The following is a 21,492-nucleotide window of genomic DNA, read 5'->3' as shown; positions in this document are numbered from 1 at the left end:
CTGTGACAGCTTGTGATTGACAAGAATATGTGTGAGCACATTTAAAACAGGCCAGCTTTTCATGTAGAAGTAAATGTCAGTGAAATGATGGATTCTCATCATTTTAATTATTGATGATTTGGAAATATTTCAATTCCGCGACACACAGGACACATTACAAATAACAGCATAACACTTTTTCTCATATCTGCGTCAATAATGAAATGTTCTGTCATATTTTGTTTTTCAAAAAATGCATTAGTTTAATGAACCTGGAATCATGCATTATTGTTTCATGCTATGTCTAGTGAGTTTGACTCTAATGGCTGCTTTGTTCTGCCAGAGCTAACACCGGGCTCTGTGACTCTCACCTATAGGGTTACCATGCCTTAATTCAGAATTAGGCTTAGCTTTCTCACACCCTTTTCATTGTTTTCTTTGACTAGTGCATATATTAGATGAAACCATTACTCTATTTTATCTCCCATTTAGGTACATCGACTCAAAATTAGGAAAATGGCATTACAGAAAAGGTGTCTTCTAGTTTGATAACTGAGTGTAAAAGTATAGCCATCTATTTTACACATTTTCTCACTCCAACTTTTAAAAAAATGTAATAAGTAATAATGCAGTAAGTATAAATCAGTGTGTATTTGAAGTCAGTTGCAGGAGACCAAAAAAGTACACATAGGCGATGGGAAAATTGAAGCCTGTGTGTGTGTGAGTGTCTGGAAGTATTTCTTATACTGTCAAATGCAAAGCCATTGAGAAACACAGGAACGCTTCATATTTTCATGAAATACTGAGTTGTGTGTTTATCTAGAGGCTGAGCGTCTCTAATAAATAATTGCAAATCTATCTATCTCAGTGACAGTTTGGGTGTGCCAAACACCTGGTTCTGTACACCACACATAACACACTCACAGCTCTCACGTCTGAGTTAATGCCGCAGACTAAGAGTATATTATGTGTGGTTCCAGAATCCAGCATTGTGTAATTCCAATTGTTTTAATCCTCGTTTGGTATCTAAACCTTATTTAGTATAGTCAAGGGCATTGTTGAAATGTAAATCATTTTTTTAGATTAGTGGTGGTTCCTATTCTGGGATTTTCTGGGAAATTTTTGTAGTATGTCACAAATTTGTTTTATGATATAAATATTATGTTAACTTAACATGTGTGTATGTATGTATGTATGCATGTGTTAAACTGATGTCAATGTCAAGTGTCATTCTCATTGACCCTCTCCTTTATTTTTGAGACTAGGTCTCTCACTGAAACATTTGGCTAGACTGGCTGTCCCATGAGCCCGAAGGATCAGCCAGTTTCTGCTTCCACTATTCTAGGATAATAATTGAGCCACTCTGCCTAGCTTTTTCTGTGGACACTGGGGATCAAACTCAGGTCCTCCTGCTTGCTTGGCTAGCACCTTATTAACTGCACCATTTCCCAAGCTCATATTAACTTTTTAGAAATCCAATAATTCCTAGATATGGAGTTATACTTGAACTCAAACATTTTAGACAGTCTTACTCTGTCCTCTGCAAAGAATTCTGAGAAACATAAATTCTCACTGGGACAGCAACTCAGAAGGGTTGCAAATACTGTGCTCATCACCTCAAATTGTTCCATGGGTGAGCACAGACAGCAAACTCAGTACCCCAAGCACAGCTGAGAAAGCTCACAAGAAAATTCTTCACCCCAAACCTGTTGTTTCCTGTGTAAGAAAGTAGAAGGACAGGTTGTCGAGAGGGAGGCTCTCTCTTCATCCTGTTACATTTTCAACAGATATCCATTGTGTTCCTCTTACAATGTTCCAGACCTTGATGCAAGACTTGAAGATTAGTGTGACTAAGACAATGGTCTCATGAAGCCTGGGTTATAACGAGGTAGAGGAGATAGAAAACAAATGAATAATAAACTAAATATGGTACTTGTTGACAATGTAAGTGCTGTAAAAATACATTTTTATAATAATGATGATAAAGTATATAAAAAACAACAGAAGAAGAAAATTCTAGAATGGGTACACTTCTCCAGGAACATCTGAATCAAATTTTGCCTCCTTTCTTACTTGCCGTGATTATTAATTTATGTATTTGATAATTACTCTTTCCAGAGTGGTTTGCCTGTCATACTGCATAGTTTTGAAGTTTCAGACATTTAGGAGAGGCATGAGACACACACTACTGTGCAGTGGGAAGAACTCTGGACTTGAAATAACTTGATGTGCACAATTCTCATCCCTCATGTGTGACTCTGGGCAAATTGTTCTAGTGTTTGTGAATGGAGGTAATACTGCTTTAAAATTCCCCGCATAGTTTTCATTATTTTCTCCGTGAAATTATGCTGTTTGAAAACTAACTGTCTGCAAAATCCCTTGGAGAAAATAGGGAAACGTAGAATATAGGGGGATTGAGGATAACATGTTATAAATATGACTAAGATCCCGTGATTTTCATGAGAACTCTGTGTCCACTCCTACTTTCCCAGAATAGCTGGCTGGCTAGATTCAGAGAAACAACAATAATTCCTTTATACCTCCTTTATCACTGCCAGGAAAGCAAATTACACCGTGAACCTGGGCAGGCACTTAATCTCTCTAAGCCTGAGCTTCCTCATCCACAAATTGAGCATAATGAAACAGACCTCATGTCATGAGTGTGAGAAGTGAATAAGTTAAGGTGTGTGAGAGCTTGGCATGTGGAGGGTGGGGAAAACATGCTGGCCCTGAGCTTCAGCTGTCCTTTGCTCCATCCTTGGGGAAGCTTGTTTCCACAAGCCTTTCATACCGCTTCACACAGGTACATGAGCTTAAGACCAAGACGTTTGCCAGATCTGAAGTCTTGGAATAATCACAACTGAGTTGAAATACGCACCCAACAGTTGCACGTAGGACACGATATGGAGGGATCTCTTCAGAAGCTTTGAATTCTCGTTGTCTGAGATGTAGGTAAAAATCAGGGCCTTTTGTAAAAAGGCCCGATGGCTCTGCTCCGAGGCTTGGCGTTTTAAGATGTGTTCACGATCCTTACCTTTCAGCTACTGTAATTCATTTGAAGAAAGTTCATAGAAAAGTTCAGGGAAAGGATGTCAACATTTTGATTGACACAGTAGATGGGATGTTTATGATTTTAATCAAATTTAAATTGAAGAATACTTCAAATGATGTGTCAGACTGGTGTTACTGAGTTAAAACCTAGTGACAACCACTGTCATTATTAGTTAAATATAGTCGTCATGCCTATAGCAATAGATGATGACACCTAAGAACATGCAGAAACAAAGCTCCAGGATTTTGAGAAAAGGGAGTGACTGGAAACTCAGAAGAATGCAGGAATGTGACCTGGATCTCATCTATTTACCAAACACAGAAGCAATTGTATTCTGGGCAGATGATGTAATTGAATGTAGCGGTATGTTTTCTTAGTGTCAGAGCATTTCTGTTTTATGAATTTAGCTTGTACTTGTGAGATGATGTGCTTGTTCAGAGTTAATGACATTATCTGTACCTGCCTCATGGCTACAGAACTCATGTGTTTTCAGGTTTATTGTCCAACTACAAAAGAATGAGTTTTTCAAAGATAATGAGATTCTTAGTAGGCTTTATGAATTGAAGCTCAAAGCTTGTTGCTGTTATTCCAGGGGCAGAAGAAGGCAGAATTATATTTCCTGGCACATACAAAAAGAATAATTATAATGTGGGGACCACTTAGAATTATTTCATTTTATAGGACACTTCCATTTTTAAAGGGAGAATCAAACAAATGCAATTGCATAGAGAGACTCTTAACACAAGCAGACTATAAAGTGCTTTCTCCTTTTCATGATTTGATAAAAAAAATAAAACAATTAAAACTGGCGTAGATTGTTCAAAATAAAATGGAATCCATGGTTGGGCCACAGAATTATCTGAGTCTCTAGGAGAGTATGTCTATGAACCGTCATAGCTTCCTAGTCCCTGGCAGCTGAGATCTGGCCTTTCCTTTGGCTAACTGTTTCATTTCATAAGCTTATGCTACACCTAAAGTCATCACTAGGGCCAAAAGACTTCTTCATCCTTGCATGGTTGGATCTTAACTTCCCAGGAGAGAGGGTGTCAGGAAGACAATAGCAACAAACATGCAACCTCAATTCATCAAACCCACTCAAAAACATATTTAAAAAATTGGTTTTTTGTTGGACACTAAACTTGAAAATGCATACTTGTGCATAATTACCATGGTTCTGGAGGCCCTTGGGTGCTGCTAGAATTTCAGTGAAAGTGACAAGTGAGCAAGAGGCCCCCTTTTGTTGGCAGTTAGCTGTGTAGAGCAGAGATTCTGCTGAGAGCAATATTAATAACGTAGAGATTCAAGAAGCGTCCACGCTGGGCCCAGTGGGGCAAGTCCATAACTACAGCACTTAGGGACCTCAGGAGGACTGAGAAGATGAAGCCAGCCAGGGCTACCCAGTGAGACATTGCCTCCGAAGAAAAGAAAAGAGCAATCCAGAGGGAATGCTAAAGTTCTAGCTGTTGAAGCTCACTTTTGGGATGATGTCTGTTCTGGCTCTCTTCTGGGAGAGCTCCTCTGTAGAGGGACACATACCCGTTGCATGCTTAATGACCCCTTGCCCTTATCATACTTGTAATCATCAAATTGTAATTACTGATGAAAGGTTTACCATTCCCCCCAGACCAAGTTTGCCTAAGGCCGAGACCACAGTTGCCTTGGTCATTGCTGGTTTCTGGCACAGGTTCCGGCCAGATGTCACAGATGTGCATTGTTGTTCAGTGGATGTGTGTGTGTGTGTGTGTGTGTGTGTATGGGGGGTTGTAAGGGACCAAATGCATGAACTGTGGTGCTCCACTGAGGAAACAGAGGGAGGGTGCAATACCTCCTTAGAGCAGCCTGTGCACAGAGAGCAGGTCCTACTCAAGACGCCCAGGCATTTCTCTTCATATTCCTTACAGTATCATAAATAGCATAGGTGTCTTAAAATTATTCTTACAAGTGAGAAACAGAAGGCGCTAACTCCTAGGGCATCTACCATTCAGTGCTGAGACACCTATGGGTACAAGCTCATCCCTTTAGTAACTCCAACATGAAAGGAGAGGGGTGATAGAGGAGGAGTGGAGGGATTAGAACGGTATTGTTGCCTTTAAATTTTTTTATGTGTGTTTTTATTTGTATTTGTGGGGAGTGTGTATGTGTGTGTGTGTGTGTGTGCACGTGCGCGCCCACGCCTGGGCCACAAAGAGTGCCAGGTGCCTGTGGATTCCAAAAGAGAACGTAAGATTCCCTCGAGCTGGAGTTACAAGTGGTTGTGTGCTGCCCAGTGCAAGTGTAAGGATCCGAAAGCAGGTTTCCTGAAGAGAACCAAGTTATTTTAAGCTTCTCTTCAGCCCTGAGCTTCTAATTCCTACAAAGGGAGCAGACAGACTTTGTCCAGAAGGCCCCGCTCTGAGCAAGATGGCGCATCTCAGCGCTTCGTGTAAGGCACAGATCCAGTTGCTTCCTGCCACCATTGTTCTGTCTTTGGCCAGCGTTGTGTTCAGGCTGCTCATCACGTCATGTGACTCAGCCTTCACCTACACTATTTTTTCCTCCCAGATTTTGCTTTTCTATTTCTTCTTCTATTGAACTTATCCTTCGGAATCCTGCCTGAACTGCCATTTGAAGGTCTTTATTCCATGGAGTTTCATGAGGTGCCTCTACCCCGTGTTCTCTCAGTTCTTGTATACTATCGACCTAGCACCTGCCACACAACATGCTAGCTTCCTCTCCTCTTAGACCAAGAACTATTTGCAGTTTTCTGAGAGCAGTGTCCACAGTAGGGAATGAATGGGAGTTAGACAATGTACACTTACTAAATAAATATTTGAAGAATTATTTATGTACTGTAGAGGGCATAGACTGACATATCATGACTTCCTCAGTCATTATTTCATTTCACTGTTTGTTTCCCCCCCCCCCCCACAGGGTCTCTCCCTGAGTTTGTAGCTCACCAATTGTCTGAGTGGAATAGGCAAGCAAGCCTCAGGGACCATCATTTTTTCCCCTCTTCTGTACTGAAATTAAAGTGTGAGACACTGTCTCACAATGGTTTTGAAGGTGTCGAGAATCCAAACTTAGGTCCTCACGCTTGTGGGACAAGCATTTTTAACCAACTGGTCCACTTCCCCAGGCCCTACGCCAATAATGTTTACAGCTTATTTCAGCCCCACAGTTTTACAATCCTGGAGCCGGTGTCTAGTGTATGCTGAGCCTCTGAGTGTATTTGCTCCGGCTTATTCTGGGTTATCCTCCATGATACATCAAGAAAGCCATTATAATGAAATGGTTAATAAGGAGTGTAGAAGTCTAGGGTTTTTTCTCAACATACAAAGAAAAGAAATCAATACCTAAAGTAAAAAATGTCTTGCTTAATGTCAACCCAATAGCCGCTGAGGTACTAGGCATGCTCTGATCTAACTTACTTGAGGAGTATTTCACAGATATTTGTTGGGCATTGCAGAGTCCTGCGCAGTGTGTCTGATGCTGGCGTCTCAGAAAGGAATACATTCTTATTTTGTGAAATCCACAGCGATCACATGGTTTACGATGTACCCAGATACCAGCAGTTCAAAGGTTAAAACATACTGCTTGTGCTAGAAGTGCTCAAAGTCTAGTCAGAGAAGAGTGTGGCATGTGCACTGATATGCACTCCTTGTCCTTCTGCAGAGGGGCTTCCTCAAAGTTCGCTGTTGAAGTTGTTCTCAAGCAGAAGAAACAATTTTCAGTTGCTCCTAAAGAAAGGATGATACTTGACACCAAGTGTGAAGCAGCTGGGAAAGCCACAGAACATTCCACAACACACAGGATAGCCTCAACAACAACAATAACAAATGTGGAGATGTCCCTAGTTGCTGAGGCTGAGAAACCTTCTTGTACTTGCTCAGGGACCCAAAGAGCTATAAGTGTCACAATTGCTTTTAGAGTGACTGTAACAGTTAAGTGGCTAGATCGTATATATGTGTATATTATTACATTAGATATAATAAGTAGTCCTGCAATAAAAGCAGCTAGATAGCGCTAAGTAGGGAGTTATGTAATGTGGGGAAGTGTCACGATGCACGGACATATGAGCATTTTAAATTATAGTTCCTTGATACTCGAGGCCCTTCCTGTGCAGTGAAGGAAACAGTACAAAGGTTAGGGAAGTCGGCTACGCAGTCATCCTGCTGAGATTCTTCTCAGACCTACTTACTGTGTATACTGTAGAGATCTAGTGTTATTTCATCCCAATCTCATTCTCCTCATCCACAAAATCAAGAAAATAGCACCTACTTTCAGATTACAGAAAGTAAAAGCAAATAGAATTTCCCTGGAAGTTCCAGAACTGCGGAGGGGTGTGGGCTTGGCGAAGGTGCAGAGATCCCGGGCTCAGGTCTTGTCTCTGGAGTTTTAGCTGTGTTTTTGATCCAGTAGAGCACCAGCACGAGTTACTCACCTTAGTACGGTTTCTTTACAAATCAGTCTTAGCTTGCTTTAGTTCTACACAGTTTTGTATATTTGGAGTGGGTTGTCTACTGGCACAACAGAACTTAGCGGGCAGAGACAGAATAAAACGAATGAAAACTTGAGTTTTCCTGTGTTTATTGTTTTAAAATGAACATAAAAGCAGAAATATCTTTAAAAGGCATATGAAATTGTGACATTACACACGAGCCCTTCGTAGGTTTAAACTGGACAAGATTCCAGTGCTCAGAAGAAGAAAGAAAGTCTCGTATCTAACCAAGAAGCTACTTGCAATTGATAACCTGCTAGCAAAGGGAATATCAGTTTTCTCCAATGGAGTATCACTGGGTTTCTTAGTCACACTCCTGGGCAGGCACCATGTCCAAGAATAGTTGGTCAATATAAAACAGACTCCATGATTGTTCTATTTTTGTGTGCACATGCATGAATGAGAGAGAGAGACAGAGACAGAGCCACACAGACACAGACAGACAGACAGACAGAGACTTTGGTTTTTAGTTTGTTTTGATTTTTTTGAGACAGAAAAAGAACATGAAGTTGGGTGGTAAAGAGTTGGTAAGGGTGTTGTGGGAGTTGGGAAGGGGAAAAATATAATCAAAATATATAGTTACCTGTAATTCTTGGCATTGTTTAAATTTTATTTATGCAGCCATTTCTAGGTGAGACTATTTCTCCTAGTTTCTCTCTGTGCGCCTCTCTTTTCAGCTCCATGTAACTACCTTTGTTCTTTTTCTATAGGTTTAACCTAAATTCTTAATATATTTCATATAAATGGAATTATATGTCATGTGTCTTCTTTCACTACGTGCAATGTTTTAGAGGTTTGTTTTCATTGCAGTATGTATCAGCATTTCGTTCCTTGTTATGGTTGGATAAATATCCCATCATATCTATATACTATAATCTATACATTTGCCCATTGATAGGCATTTGTTTTCTACCTGTCAGCTGTCAATAGTGCTGCTATGACCATAATATATATATATATATGTGTGTGTGTGTGTGTGTGTGTGTAAAAGCACCATTTCTACATGAAAGAAATCGCGGTGTGTACTAATGAAGGATCACATAGAATTTTGAGCACATAATTAAGGTATTCTTGGGTGTATATAAATAGACATTTCTCTCATTAGTGAAAATAAGAACAGATGAAGGAGGTATCACTGTGTTTCTGTATAATTTGTAGTTGAAAAAATAAAATCTAAAACAAATTGAGTGCACAAGCAGGGTAAATGGTTCAGGTAAATTATTTACTTACCAAATGAAACCCCTTAAAAAAGGAGGAAGAGTGACAGCAACTTAGATGTCATATGCTACATTCCTGTTTCTACGCGTATACTTTTTTGCAGCCTTACATAGTAATTTAGCTGCATCCCCATTAACATTGGTGGGAGTTTGAAACTGAAATCCCGCACACGTCTTTGAAAATATCTAGGTCAAAGCAAACTGTTAATGAAAAGCCGTTCTTCACATGCAATGAAGTAGTTTAGAAAGTGCCTTCCTGCTCCTCACAGAAGGACTGTGGAAGGTCACTGATTAGAGGTCATCAGCTTTAAAGCAACAGCAAAAGAAAACATATTATGGAAGAAATGGTATTTCCCCAAAGGAAAGGACACAAGAGTTCAGGTGTCTTGTTGTTTTACAGTAGCGAAGGACACTGGACCCCTTCAATGGACTCTTGAAGCTGGGTGCATGCGATCAGGGATAGACGCACGCTAAGGTGAATTTTAATTAGGACTAAATTGTGGTATTACTCTTTCATACCCCGAACATCTGTTCCCTTCAGAAATGATGATTTATGCAGGCGATCAGAGCAGACAGCTTGCTATAGCTTATGTCACGGTTAGTGGGAAGCTGGAGAAGCTGGAGGTAGCATTTCAGAAAACCAGCATCTAAATGGAGACGGGCCAGTGTGTATGACACAGGAAATAGGGAGAAGGGAAGCATGATGTGTCCATCTTTAAACTCTGATGCCAAATACTGGCTGAATTTTAAAAAGAGAAAAACTATCTTAGACCATCTGTTGTTAATGAAGAAAGCAACTTGGACAATGCATGGGTTGATGCTTCCTGCTGATGTCAAAAGACAGGAAATCAAGCCTGTCCTTTCCAGAAGGATGAAGATGCTTCCTCAGCAGGTGTCAGTGAGAATTCTGGCCTTAAGAATGGCATGAGGCAGGATGGGCATGCAATTACAGTGGGAAAGGAAACAAGGACAAAGGTAACTTTGTACTAAGGTTGAAATATCCATCAAATTTCCAAGTGTATATGGCTTTAAAAATATACTTATTCCCCCTTCAAACATTAAACTGATATATGAAGAAAGCTTTACATATTAGCCGAAGTATTCACCTGTTTAGAAATGTGCTCATAACATTAACGACATGAATTATTTTAACAAAACAATGATGTTACTCAGTCAACATAGTTGGCCATTTTCCTAATAAAAAGTTACATTTACACTGGAAGGAAGGTTCTCTTGGTTCAATATAAAATATTTATATTGAAGCTAGTCTAACATAGCTTCAAATATTAAACTGCCTCTTTTCATTTAGGATAAAACCGAAAAGCACTGTGTAGTCCTTAGAAGTATAAGTAAATTCTGAAATAACTAAAATCATATTTAAAATATTTACATAAAATTAAGAAATAAATCTGGATAGACTTGGGAAAATTATTAATGATAATGATAATTGGTAATGATCAAGCAAACTTAAAAACAATAGAGTTTGAAATATGCCTTGTCATGTGAACACATGGTTTTAGAAGGTTTTTGTTCTTCTTAGGACAGTTTTTCAAAGATGTTTTCATTTATGTGTGCATGTGTTCGTGCGTGTGCGTGTGTGTGTGTGTGTGTACAGGTACCTATTGAGGCCAGAGATGTTGACTACCTCTAGCTAGAGTGACTAGCAGTTGTGAGCAACCTAACGTAGGTGTTGGGAACCAAACAGTGTTTTTGTTTTTCCCTAACAGTCTTTACTTTTAATCACTGAACCATTTCTCCAGCCCCTCACGTATCATCTTTGGTATCAAGAAACTAATGAGAATCTGAAGAAATACTTTATAGGTAGATATTTGTGATCAACCTTAATCATCTTAGTAATGATAGTGACTATAATTCTTTAATAATACATTAGAGACAGGCACATCCTGTTTAGGTTTTCATCTTGGCTTTGCTGCCCATTGATTATGAGGCCTCGGATTATTGTGCTTCATTGGGCCTCAGTTCCATCACCTGAAAGTGGGGAAGGGAAGGTAGTGTTCCCTTCACAGAGCTGCTGCAAAGAGTCACCCTCGTGCTCTGCATGGATTATGAGGCCTGGCATCCAGAAAGGTCCCAGGAAGTATTTCCTATTTTTCATCTTTAGGACTCATACATACACAACTAATAGAAATTACTTTTCTTATTAATAAAAAAAATCTTCCTGTGAACTCAATATAGGTGTCCATCTTTGGCTTACATATTTTCACTGTATTGAACTCTTTTAAATTGGTTATTGCTCAGAACAGATTAAGGATTGACTAGCTAATAGGAAGTTTTATCATAACAACGATTTCACCTAGTCATTTATATGGTTGTTTTATAACCACAGTCAGTAAAGAGCATGGTACTAGTTAGTTTTTTGTCCATTTGACACAAACTAGAGTCATTGGAAAGGAAGGAGCCTCCATTGAGAAAATGCATCCGTAAGATCTGTCTGAAGACAAGCCTGTGGGGCATTTTCTTAGTGATTGCTAAGGGAGGGCCTAGCCATTGTGAGTGGGCTGGTGGTCCTGTGTTCTTTAAGAAAGCAGGCTGAGCAAGCTATGGTGAGCAAGTCAGTAGGCAGCACTCCTCCATGGCCTCTGCACCAGTTCCTGCCCTGATTGAGTTCCTGTCCTGACTCCTTTAGTGATGTGTGAGTGTAAGTCAGATGTATTTCCTCTCCTCCCCAAGGTGCTTTTGGTCATGGTGTTTTATCACACCGATAGTAACACTACCTAGGACAAGCATCTCAAGGAGGTGGGAAGTCTGGGCTTCACTTCTTTTTACCTGCAGGTTTGAATTATGAGTAAAAGAAGGCATTTTAGACAATACATCAAATTGAGAAGTTTACTGTAACCTCTTTCCCAGAGATTCTGAAAAAAAAAATAAGGAAGGATGTATATCTCTTGGATTGTTAAAATGTAGTCACTTGGAGATAGATGATAGATTAGAGAGCATCTTGAGTTCAATTCAGTCTGCAACTCTATGCTGTGGTAGTAAAAATGGGTTAATATTCATTCTCCCGTGGTGCACATTCTTAAGCTGGAAGTTTGTATGTAAATAAAATTATCATTTCTGTTTTTTTGTCATCACTGAGCAAATTACAGGAGGAGCATGCATGCAGAAAGAGGAGGTAGGGTGGGATCGGGAGGGAAGGAGGGAGGGGCTTATGGGGGGATACAAAATGAATAAAGTGTAATTAATAATAATAATTAACAAAAAAGAAAAAAATAAAAAATAAAAAAACAAAACAAAAAAATAGATAATGAATCAAGAATCTTTTTTTTCTTATAATTTGTGGAATTTAAAAAATTTTCACAATTTATAAACTCATGATAGAACATTACTGTTTACTATATTTGTAAAATATTTGCCTAAATACAATTTTAAGGATGAAGTTAAAAAATAAAAAAACAGCTGACAGCTATGGCTAACTAAGTGGGGACCTTTGCTGACACAACTAAAAGCTGGCTGGGTCAATAAGAAATCGTTGGAAGGAAAAACTGAAGTTAGCATGTATTTTTTCAGTAAAATTTTCATTTTGAAGGGGCTTTGATAATCATAGGGTCATTCCCTAGTTATAAATTAAATTTGAGCTATGGAGCAGAAATAAGGGTGGGGAGAGGAGGACACGGCTGAGGTCACGTGATAAAATAAGGTCATTCATTCAGAAAAGTTCTCCTAAGCTCTGGACTCAGCAAAGGAGGAAATGGTTGTTTTAGAACAGGTGGGAAACCAGCAAAAAATGCATTCATTTTTTTATGAAGGTAAGCAATCAAGAGATTTTAAACGAAGGCCAAAATAATAACATTCTTCAGTAAGCTCTGGAGTACCAGAATCATTGCATGTGGGTTCGAATCCATGATTTGCTACCTTTAGAACTCCTAGACATGGCTTTAGTAAGCGCACAGCACTTGTTACCACAGGGCATTTCTTAAATGTGTGTATTCATGGGATGATAAAAGTATTGAGAAAAATCTAAGGACATGAAATGTTGAACTAATGGAAAATGAAAAGCTTTGGATTTTTAATTTTTTTTTTCCGTGACAAGTTTTCTCTGTGTAGTCTTGGCTGCCCTGGACTCATTTTTGTAGACCAGGCCAGGCCAGCCTCTACCTCCCTGAGTGCTGGGATTACAGGCATGCGCCACTGAGCCAGGCCAGATTCTTAACTTTTTCAGGTTAGCGACCTTGTTGGAAAGTTTTGCTTTCTCCCGGCTGTCTCTTGGATTAGATGTTAAAGACTTATGAGTAAATTTTGTGGATATTATACACAGCAGCATCTCCTTTAAGAAGAGCGCTTTTTCCTCAGCAATTAATAATTACCATATAAACTCTCTTGGCACCATGAAATTATACTCTTGAAGAAAAAAAGTAAATAAAAAGATTAAAGAAATGAATGAAACAATGCAGGAGAGCCTGCTCCCCTCACTCCAGTTTGCAGTAGTAGTTCTGTAGTCTCTGTCTTGGGGTCTTTCATCACCTCCAACCTGGTGATGAACCTTTCTTTCCCCTGTGGCTATTTTTCTTTCCTGGTCTCAGGCTTCCCTCTGCATCCATTACTCTCCTGTGCACATACCTTTGCTTCCAAAGAATGAAACTGGAGGAGGTAATTTTTTTTCAGATCTTGAGAAACACTTTTTCCCTAATGGTTATTCAGAGTGGGTATTTTTTTCAATGTGAAAAGTCGTATCTTTGCCTCTTGAGCAGTTTGTTGGGTAATTTCTGTGGCAATATCCTTTTTTTCTCTCTCTCTCTCTCTTACTTCTCTGATTTTGTGGTTTCTACTTTTTAAATGTAAATCCTATGAAATAAACAGAATTTTCTTATCTGGAGATTTAATTTTATGGTTTTTTTAAGAATTTATTTTTTTGACAATTTCATGCATGTACATAACATATACTGACCCCTCTCTCTCTGTTCACCTCCTCTCACCTCTCTGTTGTCTCTGCCTGCCCTCCCCCATGTCCACAACTCTCAGTTGTTTGTAGCCCACTGAGTTTATGTAGTGTCTCTGAGTGGGTCCACAACTGGAAGCAATGATTTCTTCCACTGCCAGAACCCATCAGTAGTTCAGCAGAGAGGAGTGTCCCTATAGCTCCCCCTCTTTCTATGGCTGATCGTTAACAGGCCCTGTTTTCTGTGGTCCCAGTGAAACTATTGTGAGTTTGTGACTTCTAGAGGATGGGATTTCACAGCCTTCACTCTATCTTTGGCTTCTTACATATTTCCTGCTCCCTTTTCTGCTGTGTTCTCTGAGCCTTAGAGGGTGTGGTATAAATGTTTTATTTAGGGCTGAACACCCAGCTGTCATTTATTCTCAGCACCTTGGGCAGCTCTGAGTCTCAGCATTCATGCTGTTCACTGTAAAGAGGGGCTTCTCTGCTTAAAGCTGTGGGTCGCTTCTGTAAATGAACATATATATTAAGAAGACAGTTTGATGTATGTTAACTTAGTTGCCTACTTGGGCCTATGACCTTGCTAGGCCTGGGTTGTTAATTGGTCTTGTAGGATCAGACTTGAGTTCTCTCTTGTAGTGTGGACCTTAAATCCAGTTGGAGGTTATCTCTATAACCAACTGTAGATGTGGGCACTTCTTATCCAATATTCTGGCTTTTGCGGCTCATAGATTCACATCTAGATAAGACCAATGATGTTTTTTTTTTTTTTTTTTTTTGTTTTGTTTTGTTTTGTTTTTTGTTTTTTTCTTTCAGCAACCAGCCTAGCATTCTGGAGCTCCAAAAGCTAGAAAGCTAGCAGAGAGGAGGTTTCTATTTCTTTTCCAGCTTTTTTCCTCTTAACTGAGATGTGAGACGTCTGGCAATGTGGTCTTCTCTTCTCCTTCTAGCGGACAAGCTAGAGAACTGACAAGAGCCTGTATTGTTTTGGAAGCCCCCTAGGCTTCCTTGAGAAACTTCTGTAAAGGAACTGGGGGTTTCATTTAGTTACTGCCTCTCTGGACAGCATTATCTCTCGTCAGGAGAGCTCCCTTTAGTCTCTCTTTCATGTTTTTATCTTGGTTCTAAGATAGTAGATTTTCATATGGCTTTTCATACTACCTTCAGTTTGGTTAAACTTCCCAACCTGACCCCACACCTCCCCAATCCTCATCTCTTCCTCCCAGATTTAATAACCATACTATACAACCTCTTACTTTTCTTTTACCTATATTCTACTGTTTCCTCTCCGCTAAGTTGTCCTCCCTCCATTTGTAAGTGTGTGTGTGTGTGTGTGTGTGTGTGTGTGTGTGTGTGTTTGTACAAGTGCATGCCATGCCACTGTGTACTCCTGGTTAGCAGTCTCTTGAGCTTCCAAGGATTTGCATAGTAGTTCTGGAATTACAGATGCATACCACCTCTGGCTTTATGTAGGTTCTGGAGACCTGAACATAGGTCCCTTTTGTGTGTGTGTGTGTGTGTGTGTGTGTGTGTGTGTGTAGTAAGCGTTAGTGTTTTATATTAGCTTATTACTTTCTTTAAATGTGCGTTAATCCACCATCAGCAAGTAAAAGTAAAGAACTTAAAAGTGGGCTTAATTTCTGTAGATACAAATATGTCTTTGTAAGGAACAGTCTTTCTTGGAGATTTTACAGGGTCTTAAGTGATGGGTTTCCTTAACTTGGATTTTTCTGAGAGATGAGGTATACAGTTGTCAGTGTCTTTAGGTATTTTATCTCTGTAATCAGACAGACTCTGCTAATTTCAGCAGTCAGGCCAGTGATCGAGTGGAGGAGATTATGTGTAGTTTAAAGTACTTTCATTTAATTTCCTTTGTTTCATAAACTACCTTCACGGTCAGCTCTCCAGGTGCCTCTGACCCCCAGTCTTTCTGAATTCCTCTTCAGAGAAAGAATCCCTGTCTTTTCTGATGCAAAAGGATAGCTTCTGGAATGCTTGGTATAGGGAAGGGAATGGAACTGAGGTTGTGGTTGTTTTCATAAACTAATCCATCTGATTTAGTCCAAGTTTTCAAGTACCTGATTTCTCAAAATTCTGAGTCTTTCTAGATTCTGAAATACAAATCCAGTTTAGTTTTGTGGCTCAAGTTTCAATGTTTCTGCTGACTTATTTACCAGTAAGTTATCTTCATTTCTGAGTGTTTTTATTCTTATTTATTTTTTTATTTTTTGGAAAAGGGGCTAGGCTATGTTTTTTTATTTGACATTATAATGGAGTTTAAAATAAAAAGTCATTTCAATAATCTCTTTCTACACTTGGTTGTTTTTGGAGAGTCTCTTAGTATTTGCATATATTAATGTTAAAAAAAAACAAAACAGTTCAACTGATCAAGACCCTAACACTTGCTTTTGTCATACTTCCTGTAAGCAGTGTTTTCAAGTTCGGCACATAGAACATCTGCAGTAGAATTATCTGGGTTTCCTGTACAGAATTCATTCCACTCACCCTTCTGAGTTAAGAATGTCTTTGGTTTGGAGCTGGGGAATCTAAATATTTACAAATATCTTTAGATGAAGTCCAGGCCCACTAAAACTTAAGAACTCTCCTCGTATTGTTTTTCAATGCTTTTGTTCTTAATTAATGCATAAAATAGTAAATACTATGGGTACCATGAGATTGTTATTTTGATGTAAGCTGTATATTACTTCAGTTCGGTATAAACATTGTATCCTCAAACATTTATTACTTCGCTGTGTTAAAACACAGATTTATTTATTTTTATTTTTTGTAGTGTTCTTTCTTAGTTTTCTATACTTCTTACATTGTTTATTGTGGGAGAGAAAAAAAATAAAGACCATGGAAAGTAAGATATCAAGTTGCTGGATTAGGACAAACTCATAGGCCAGAAATCAGGAAATGAAAGCACCTACAAGTTTTCAGAGAAGTTATGTGCAGGAATTATGCTTAAGGAGATATAGATATAATCTTGTGTCCATATGCAAACATTTCAGTAATCACCATGTTATCACTGAGTTTCCATGTAAGTATTCAAGTAACAGTTTATCTACGTCATGATATAAGTAGTGGGATTTATGAGATGTCTTTAAACTACAAAGAAGTTCTGACTTCTGTTGTTTCCTTTTTTTCCCCCAACATAATAGTTTTATTAATTAATTGGGAATTTCAAACAATGTACCCCAATCACACTTGCCATCCCTTTCAGGTACACTCCCGCGGCCCCTTGAGCCCAGCCTTCTGTTGTTTTCCGAATTCATTGATTTGTAAATAATTCTATAAGTATAAACAAATAAAACCTGAAGGGAAAATTTGAATGTAAGAAAAGCCCAATTCAATTAAAACTATAATACTGTGAGCATATAATGTTCTCACATATAAATCAGTGGCTGTCTCAGCAGAGAGTGTCCCAATAGTGCTGGTAAAATAATTTATACAACTGTTGGAGAGATTCCAAAAGAAGCACCCTGAGTAAGAATGCTTGATTAAGGGTGCTGAATGAGGGCCCTCCGCAGGGCGAGGCTCATCCATCATTAGCAAGCCCGGAGCTCTCTAAGAGCTTTTAGGAGATTTGAGGGAATGTTCATCAATACTATCTATTATTACTTAAAAATCTGTGTTTTTTAACCTAAGCTTAGGTTAAAATATTTTAACATGGCCTATTTTTTTAATATAAATATAGAATTTAATAACATTTTATTCACAAGAGGTTGTAAGTAGTTGTCTTTACTTACCTATGTAAAATTTGAGAATTATATACACAAAATTTTTAGAATGTTTTAAGTTATTACCTGAGATTTATTTATTACTAGAGATTTTTCTCGTGGAGACCAGACCATATGTGAAATAAAAAACAAATAAGAATTTCTACTCTAAATATTTATTTAGTTTATTGGTTGTAGTTAAGGGCAGTAATTAATATTAATTATGTGCAGCACAAACATAAAAAGTATATTAAATCTGAACAGATAAAAAATATTTTTAAGCTTTATTTGTGCGCATTTTGTATTATGATACATTTTCCGTCTAGAAGTTGAGGGTTTATTCAGTTGGCCTCCATACATACCCAGACGCTGAAGTTTCTTGATGACTTTAATTGGTTTCTAGAGGGTGAAGTCATAGAATCATATGAAATCACCTCGTTGTGCTATTGCGGACACTGAGGCTTAACTATTCAGCTGCTGCCCGCGATTGGGAGACTCGGAACCGGAAGCCGTTCTCTGGCGTCATGGCAAGGAGCCGCTGACCTCACAGCTCCCCTCTGCTGTGGACAGCCTGAGCTTTTGTTCCAAGACGGCCCTGAGGATTTTGACTTGAGAGAGCTATCACTGAAGCAGGGCCTATAAATATGCTTCTTCTGGCCACTTAGGAAATAAGAAACTACTTTGATTTTCCACGAGACGGTATTTTAAGTCAGTGTCTGGGGAAAAAAAAAGATCATGTTGGGCTCATGACTATTATTTATTTTTCAAAGCAAATTTTTGTGGTTATTTGGAACCGGTAATGAATGGTACACTTCTTCCTATGTTTTGGTCTCAAATGTGGCTTATTTAAAATAGTTTAACAGAAGCATTGAAACAAAAGTAGGAGACATCTGTTTTCAGTCGAATGGTGAAGCCGGAACGGTGGGTGAAGTGGGAATTATCTCAGACGTTGGGAAATAGTACACAGCAGATGCAATTCCCGAGAGCAAAGGGAAAATGAAGCGTGTCTCACAGGTCACCCTGCTGCTGTACCTGAGTGGCTTTCAGATCAGGCGGGGAGAATCCACGGAAAGTACAACAGTTACGTGTGAGCTGTCGGCAGGCAGCGGTGTTCTGAGAGGCTGAGTGTCTGGATGTGAGGAGCAGCCGTGCCAGGGAAGAGTTACTTCTCTAGACAATCGCCGATGAGGTGTTCGGTCAGTTCCTTTTATACGTGTGGCTGTCAGGCTGCTCACGTGTAGTCTGAGCTCCACAGTTGTCAGAGCGAGAACAGCTAATAGGATGCAAAAGGAAATGTTATACACACACCTGCAGGGAAGGACACCTTTGTTCTCCATTTGGAGAGGAGTGTTCTTACTGAACTTTTAGGACATCCACGGAGGTCCGTCTCACTTGAGGGAGCTTTCATGAGGCCCCACCTCTCCAGAGGAGCTATAGACAGTTAAAGGTTGCATCGAGAGAGTCATATTCCTCAGTGGTATAGCCACGGACAAACTGCTCCCCCTCAAGAAAACAACCTTCCCAGACAGCATTGTGAGACGAAACCCTCCAAAAGTACCACCGAGCTTGCTGTGTGTTGGGCATTAATTGCTGGGCCGTGGGGCCTAGTCTTAAGAATAATTTATATACCCAGTGAGACTCCATTGGAAAAAGCTCATTTTCACTTTGTGAGCAGTTGGTGATAGCTTCCGGGTCGAGGAGAGGGGTCACTTGCCCTCTCAGCAAAATCTTGCAGGCCCTGTGCTTGCAGCCACAGTTCCTGTGAGTTCATATGTGCTGTGTTTCCTTGATGTCCTCAATTCCCTCGGACTCTTACAGTCTTTCTACCTCCTGTTCCAGAGGGTTCCCTGAGCTGTGAGGGGAGGAAATTGATGGGAGATATCCCATTTAGGACCAAATGTGCCAACGTGTCTCATTCCTTACGCGTTGTCTAGCTGTGCGCCTCTGTGCTTATCCCCATATACTGCAAAGGGAAGCTTCTCTAAGGATTGCCACTCAGAACATTGATCTTTGAGTATAGCAGAGAGTCATTTCACTGTTACATTCCTTTGGCAGAACGGTCATATTTGGTGTCCTCCCTCGGGCCTTGCTCTATCTAGCCTCAAGTTATTGGCCACCAGGACAGTGCTGGGAATGGGGTCTATCTCGTGGAGTGGGCTTCATATCAAATATTGGTTGGTTAGCCCCACAAGCTTTGTGCCACTATTGTACTAGTGCCTCTTGTATGCAGGAGACCACTGAATGGTTTGTGGCTGAGTTGGTGGTTACCTTTCTCCTTGGGTAGTGCGCAGAGAACCACGAACATTTGCTCTGTGAAAGCCCTAGCTCGGCTCCTCCATGTCCAGTGAGCCGTAGCATTGTCTTCAGCAGCAGGGCCTTACTATTGGTTGTGGAGAGCTTGGGCTGTTTGGGGACTCCCTTGAGCCAGCAACCGGATTAGATGTAAACCATTCCTGGAACTAAAAGCTTCATTTGGGGGTGAGAGATCTCCAGCTGGGGTTCCATCTCCCCATTATTTGGTGGTTCTACTTAGATCACCTTTATATGTGTGTATATCTTAGGAAGTTTTTACTGTATTTAGGTTTACTTATTTATTTATTCTACAGGTCTTTTGCTTATATATTATGGCTTCCGATTTTGTGTTCTGAGGGGATTTTTTCTCTGAGTTAATAAGTGTTTCTGTGTCTATATATCTTTCTTGTGCTTTTCTTTGACTTTTTTTTCCTGTTCATTCGTTTGTTTTGCCCTATTGAGATTTGTTTGTCTTTATTTTATTGTTTTTAAAAAGCCTGTTTGTTTTCTAACAAGAGAGAGCAAGAAAAATGTAGGTTTAGGTGGATGAGGATGTAGGGAGGATCTGGGAGGAGTTGGGGGAACCATATTCAAAATACAGCGTAGAAAAAAAAAAGAGTCCACATAGTACTCAAACAAAATCTGACCAGGTTCCAGAGGATCGGGGTGGGTAAACTATCATCAGGTTCTTTTTTTCTACGAAGCATCAGAAATTAAATTATTTTTAAAATTTAATTTAAAAACACAGTAAATACAAAGAAATTATAGTAGATAAATCAGTTCTGAAAAAGAGAAAGTGTGAAAGACTTATTTGCTGATATTTTGTTAGATTTTTATTAAGGCATTTACTGGTTAATTATAATCTTTGTTCATAAACATCTCTAGCACAAACACATCAAAATGATACAGGTGAATTGAATAGAAAATTCTGTGCTGTTCAATACTTGCGTACGTTGAGTAATGCTTAAATCAGGTAAAACATTTCCTCAAACATTTTTTATTTCTTCATAGTGAAAACAGTCTCTTAAAAAAACACAATTAAAAAACTAATTAATCTATTATTATTTTATAAATTGAGTGTTATAGCGGGATGGAATTAAGATAAGCAGGCAATAAAAACAAAATAAAGCTAAGAAATAAATCCACAATTAGTAGTCAAGGAAATGCCAGACAGCAATGCCCAAAGGTCAGTCTGATCAAGGCAGTTCCTGACATGCCCTCATACCACCTGGGGATATGTCAAGTTGACTCCTGAAGCTGACTAACACGTATACAGCTAACATACATTTATTTAAACACTTCCCCATATGGTTCCCCAAGGAACTAAATTTAAATCTCAAAAAAAAAAACCCAAAATTAAGGACTTAGATTAATATCTTAATTAAACCATTTTATTGTAATGATCAGAGAAAAGGAAATAAATCCATACATATATGCAAAAATAATTTTTTTAGTCTGAAAAATACCAGTGAAACAGATGAGTGTGTGTGTCTGTGTGTCTACATGATAAATTACCATTTGCCAGCACAAAACAACTCAGAATCTTAAATCTGATCACAAAAATAAAATTATGATTATTTCATAGATAACATGTGGAAATCTTTACTTCCTCTGATAGACCAAGAATTTTAGATAGAAAAGATAAAAGTACATGCTCAAAACAAACAAACACACAAAGATTAAATGAACTCTATCCAACTGGGTTGGACTTAGACCCCTTATTCATCTGTAGCAGATGTGCAGCTTGGTCATGTGGTCTGGTAACAATGGAAGTAGGGCCTGTGTCTAACTCTGCTGTCTGCCTCTGGATCACTTTCTCCTAGCCGGGCTGCCTTGTCTGGCCTCAGTGGGAGAGGATG

The 21,492-nt window shown here is 39.2% G+C and overlaps 1 protein-coding gene across 1 annotated transcript in view; it reads left to right on the top strand.

Annotated features, from left to right (window-relative positions):
* Dcdc1 (doublecortin domain containing 1) overlaps positions 1-21,492 on the top strand; it is a 372,774-nt gene that overhangs the window by 6,104 nt on the left and 345,178 nt on the right. Inside the window, 3 exon segments of the mRNA XM_060371563.1 lie at positions 2,425-2,429; positions 9,480-9,633; positions 9,636-9,700. Of these exon segments, the coding sequence (XP_060227546.1) occupies positions 2,425-2,429; positions 9,480-9,633; positions 9,636-9,700 (224 nt within the window).

This window comes from Meriones unguiculatus, chromosome 18 (genome assembly GCF_030254825.1).
Source record: "Meriones unguiculatus strain TT.TT164.6M chromosome 18, Bangor_MerUng_6.1, whole genome shotgun sequence".
In the NCBI taxonomy this organism is placed as follows: Eukaryota; Metazoa; Chordata; class Mammalia; order Rodentia; family Muridae; genus Meriones; species Meriones unguiculatus.
Note: the sequence above shows the minus strand (reverse complement) of the source record. Positions and strands in the feature narration are given on the sequence as shown.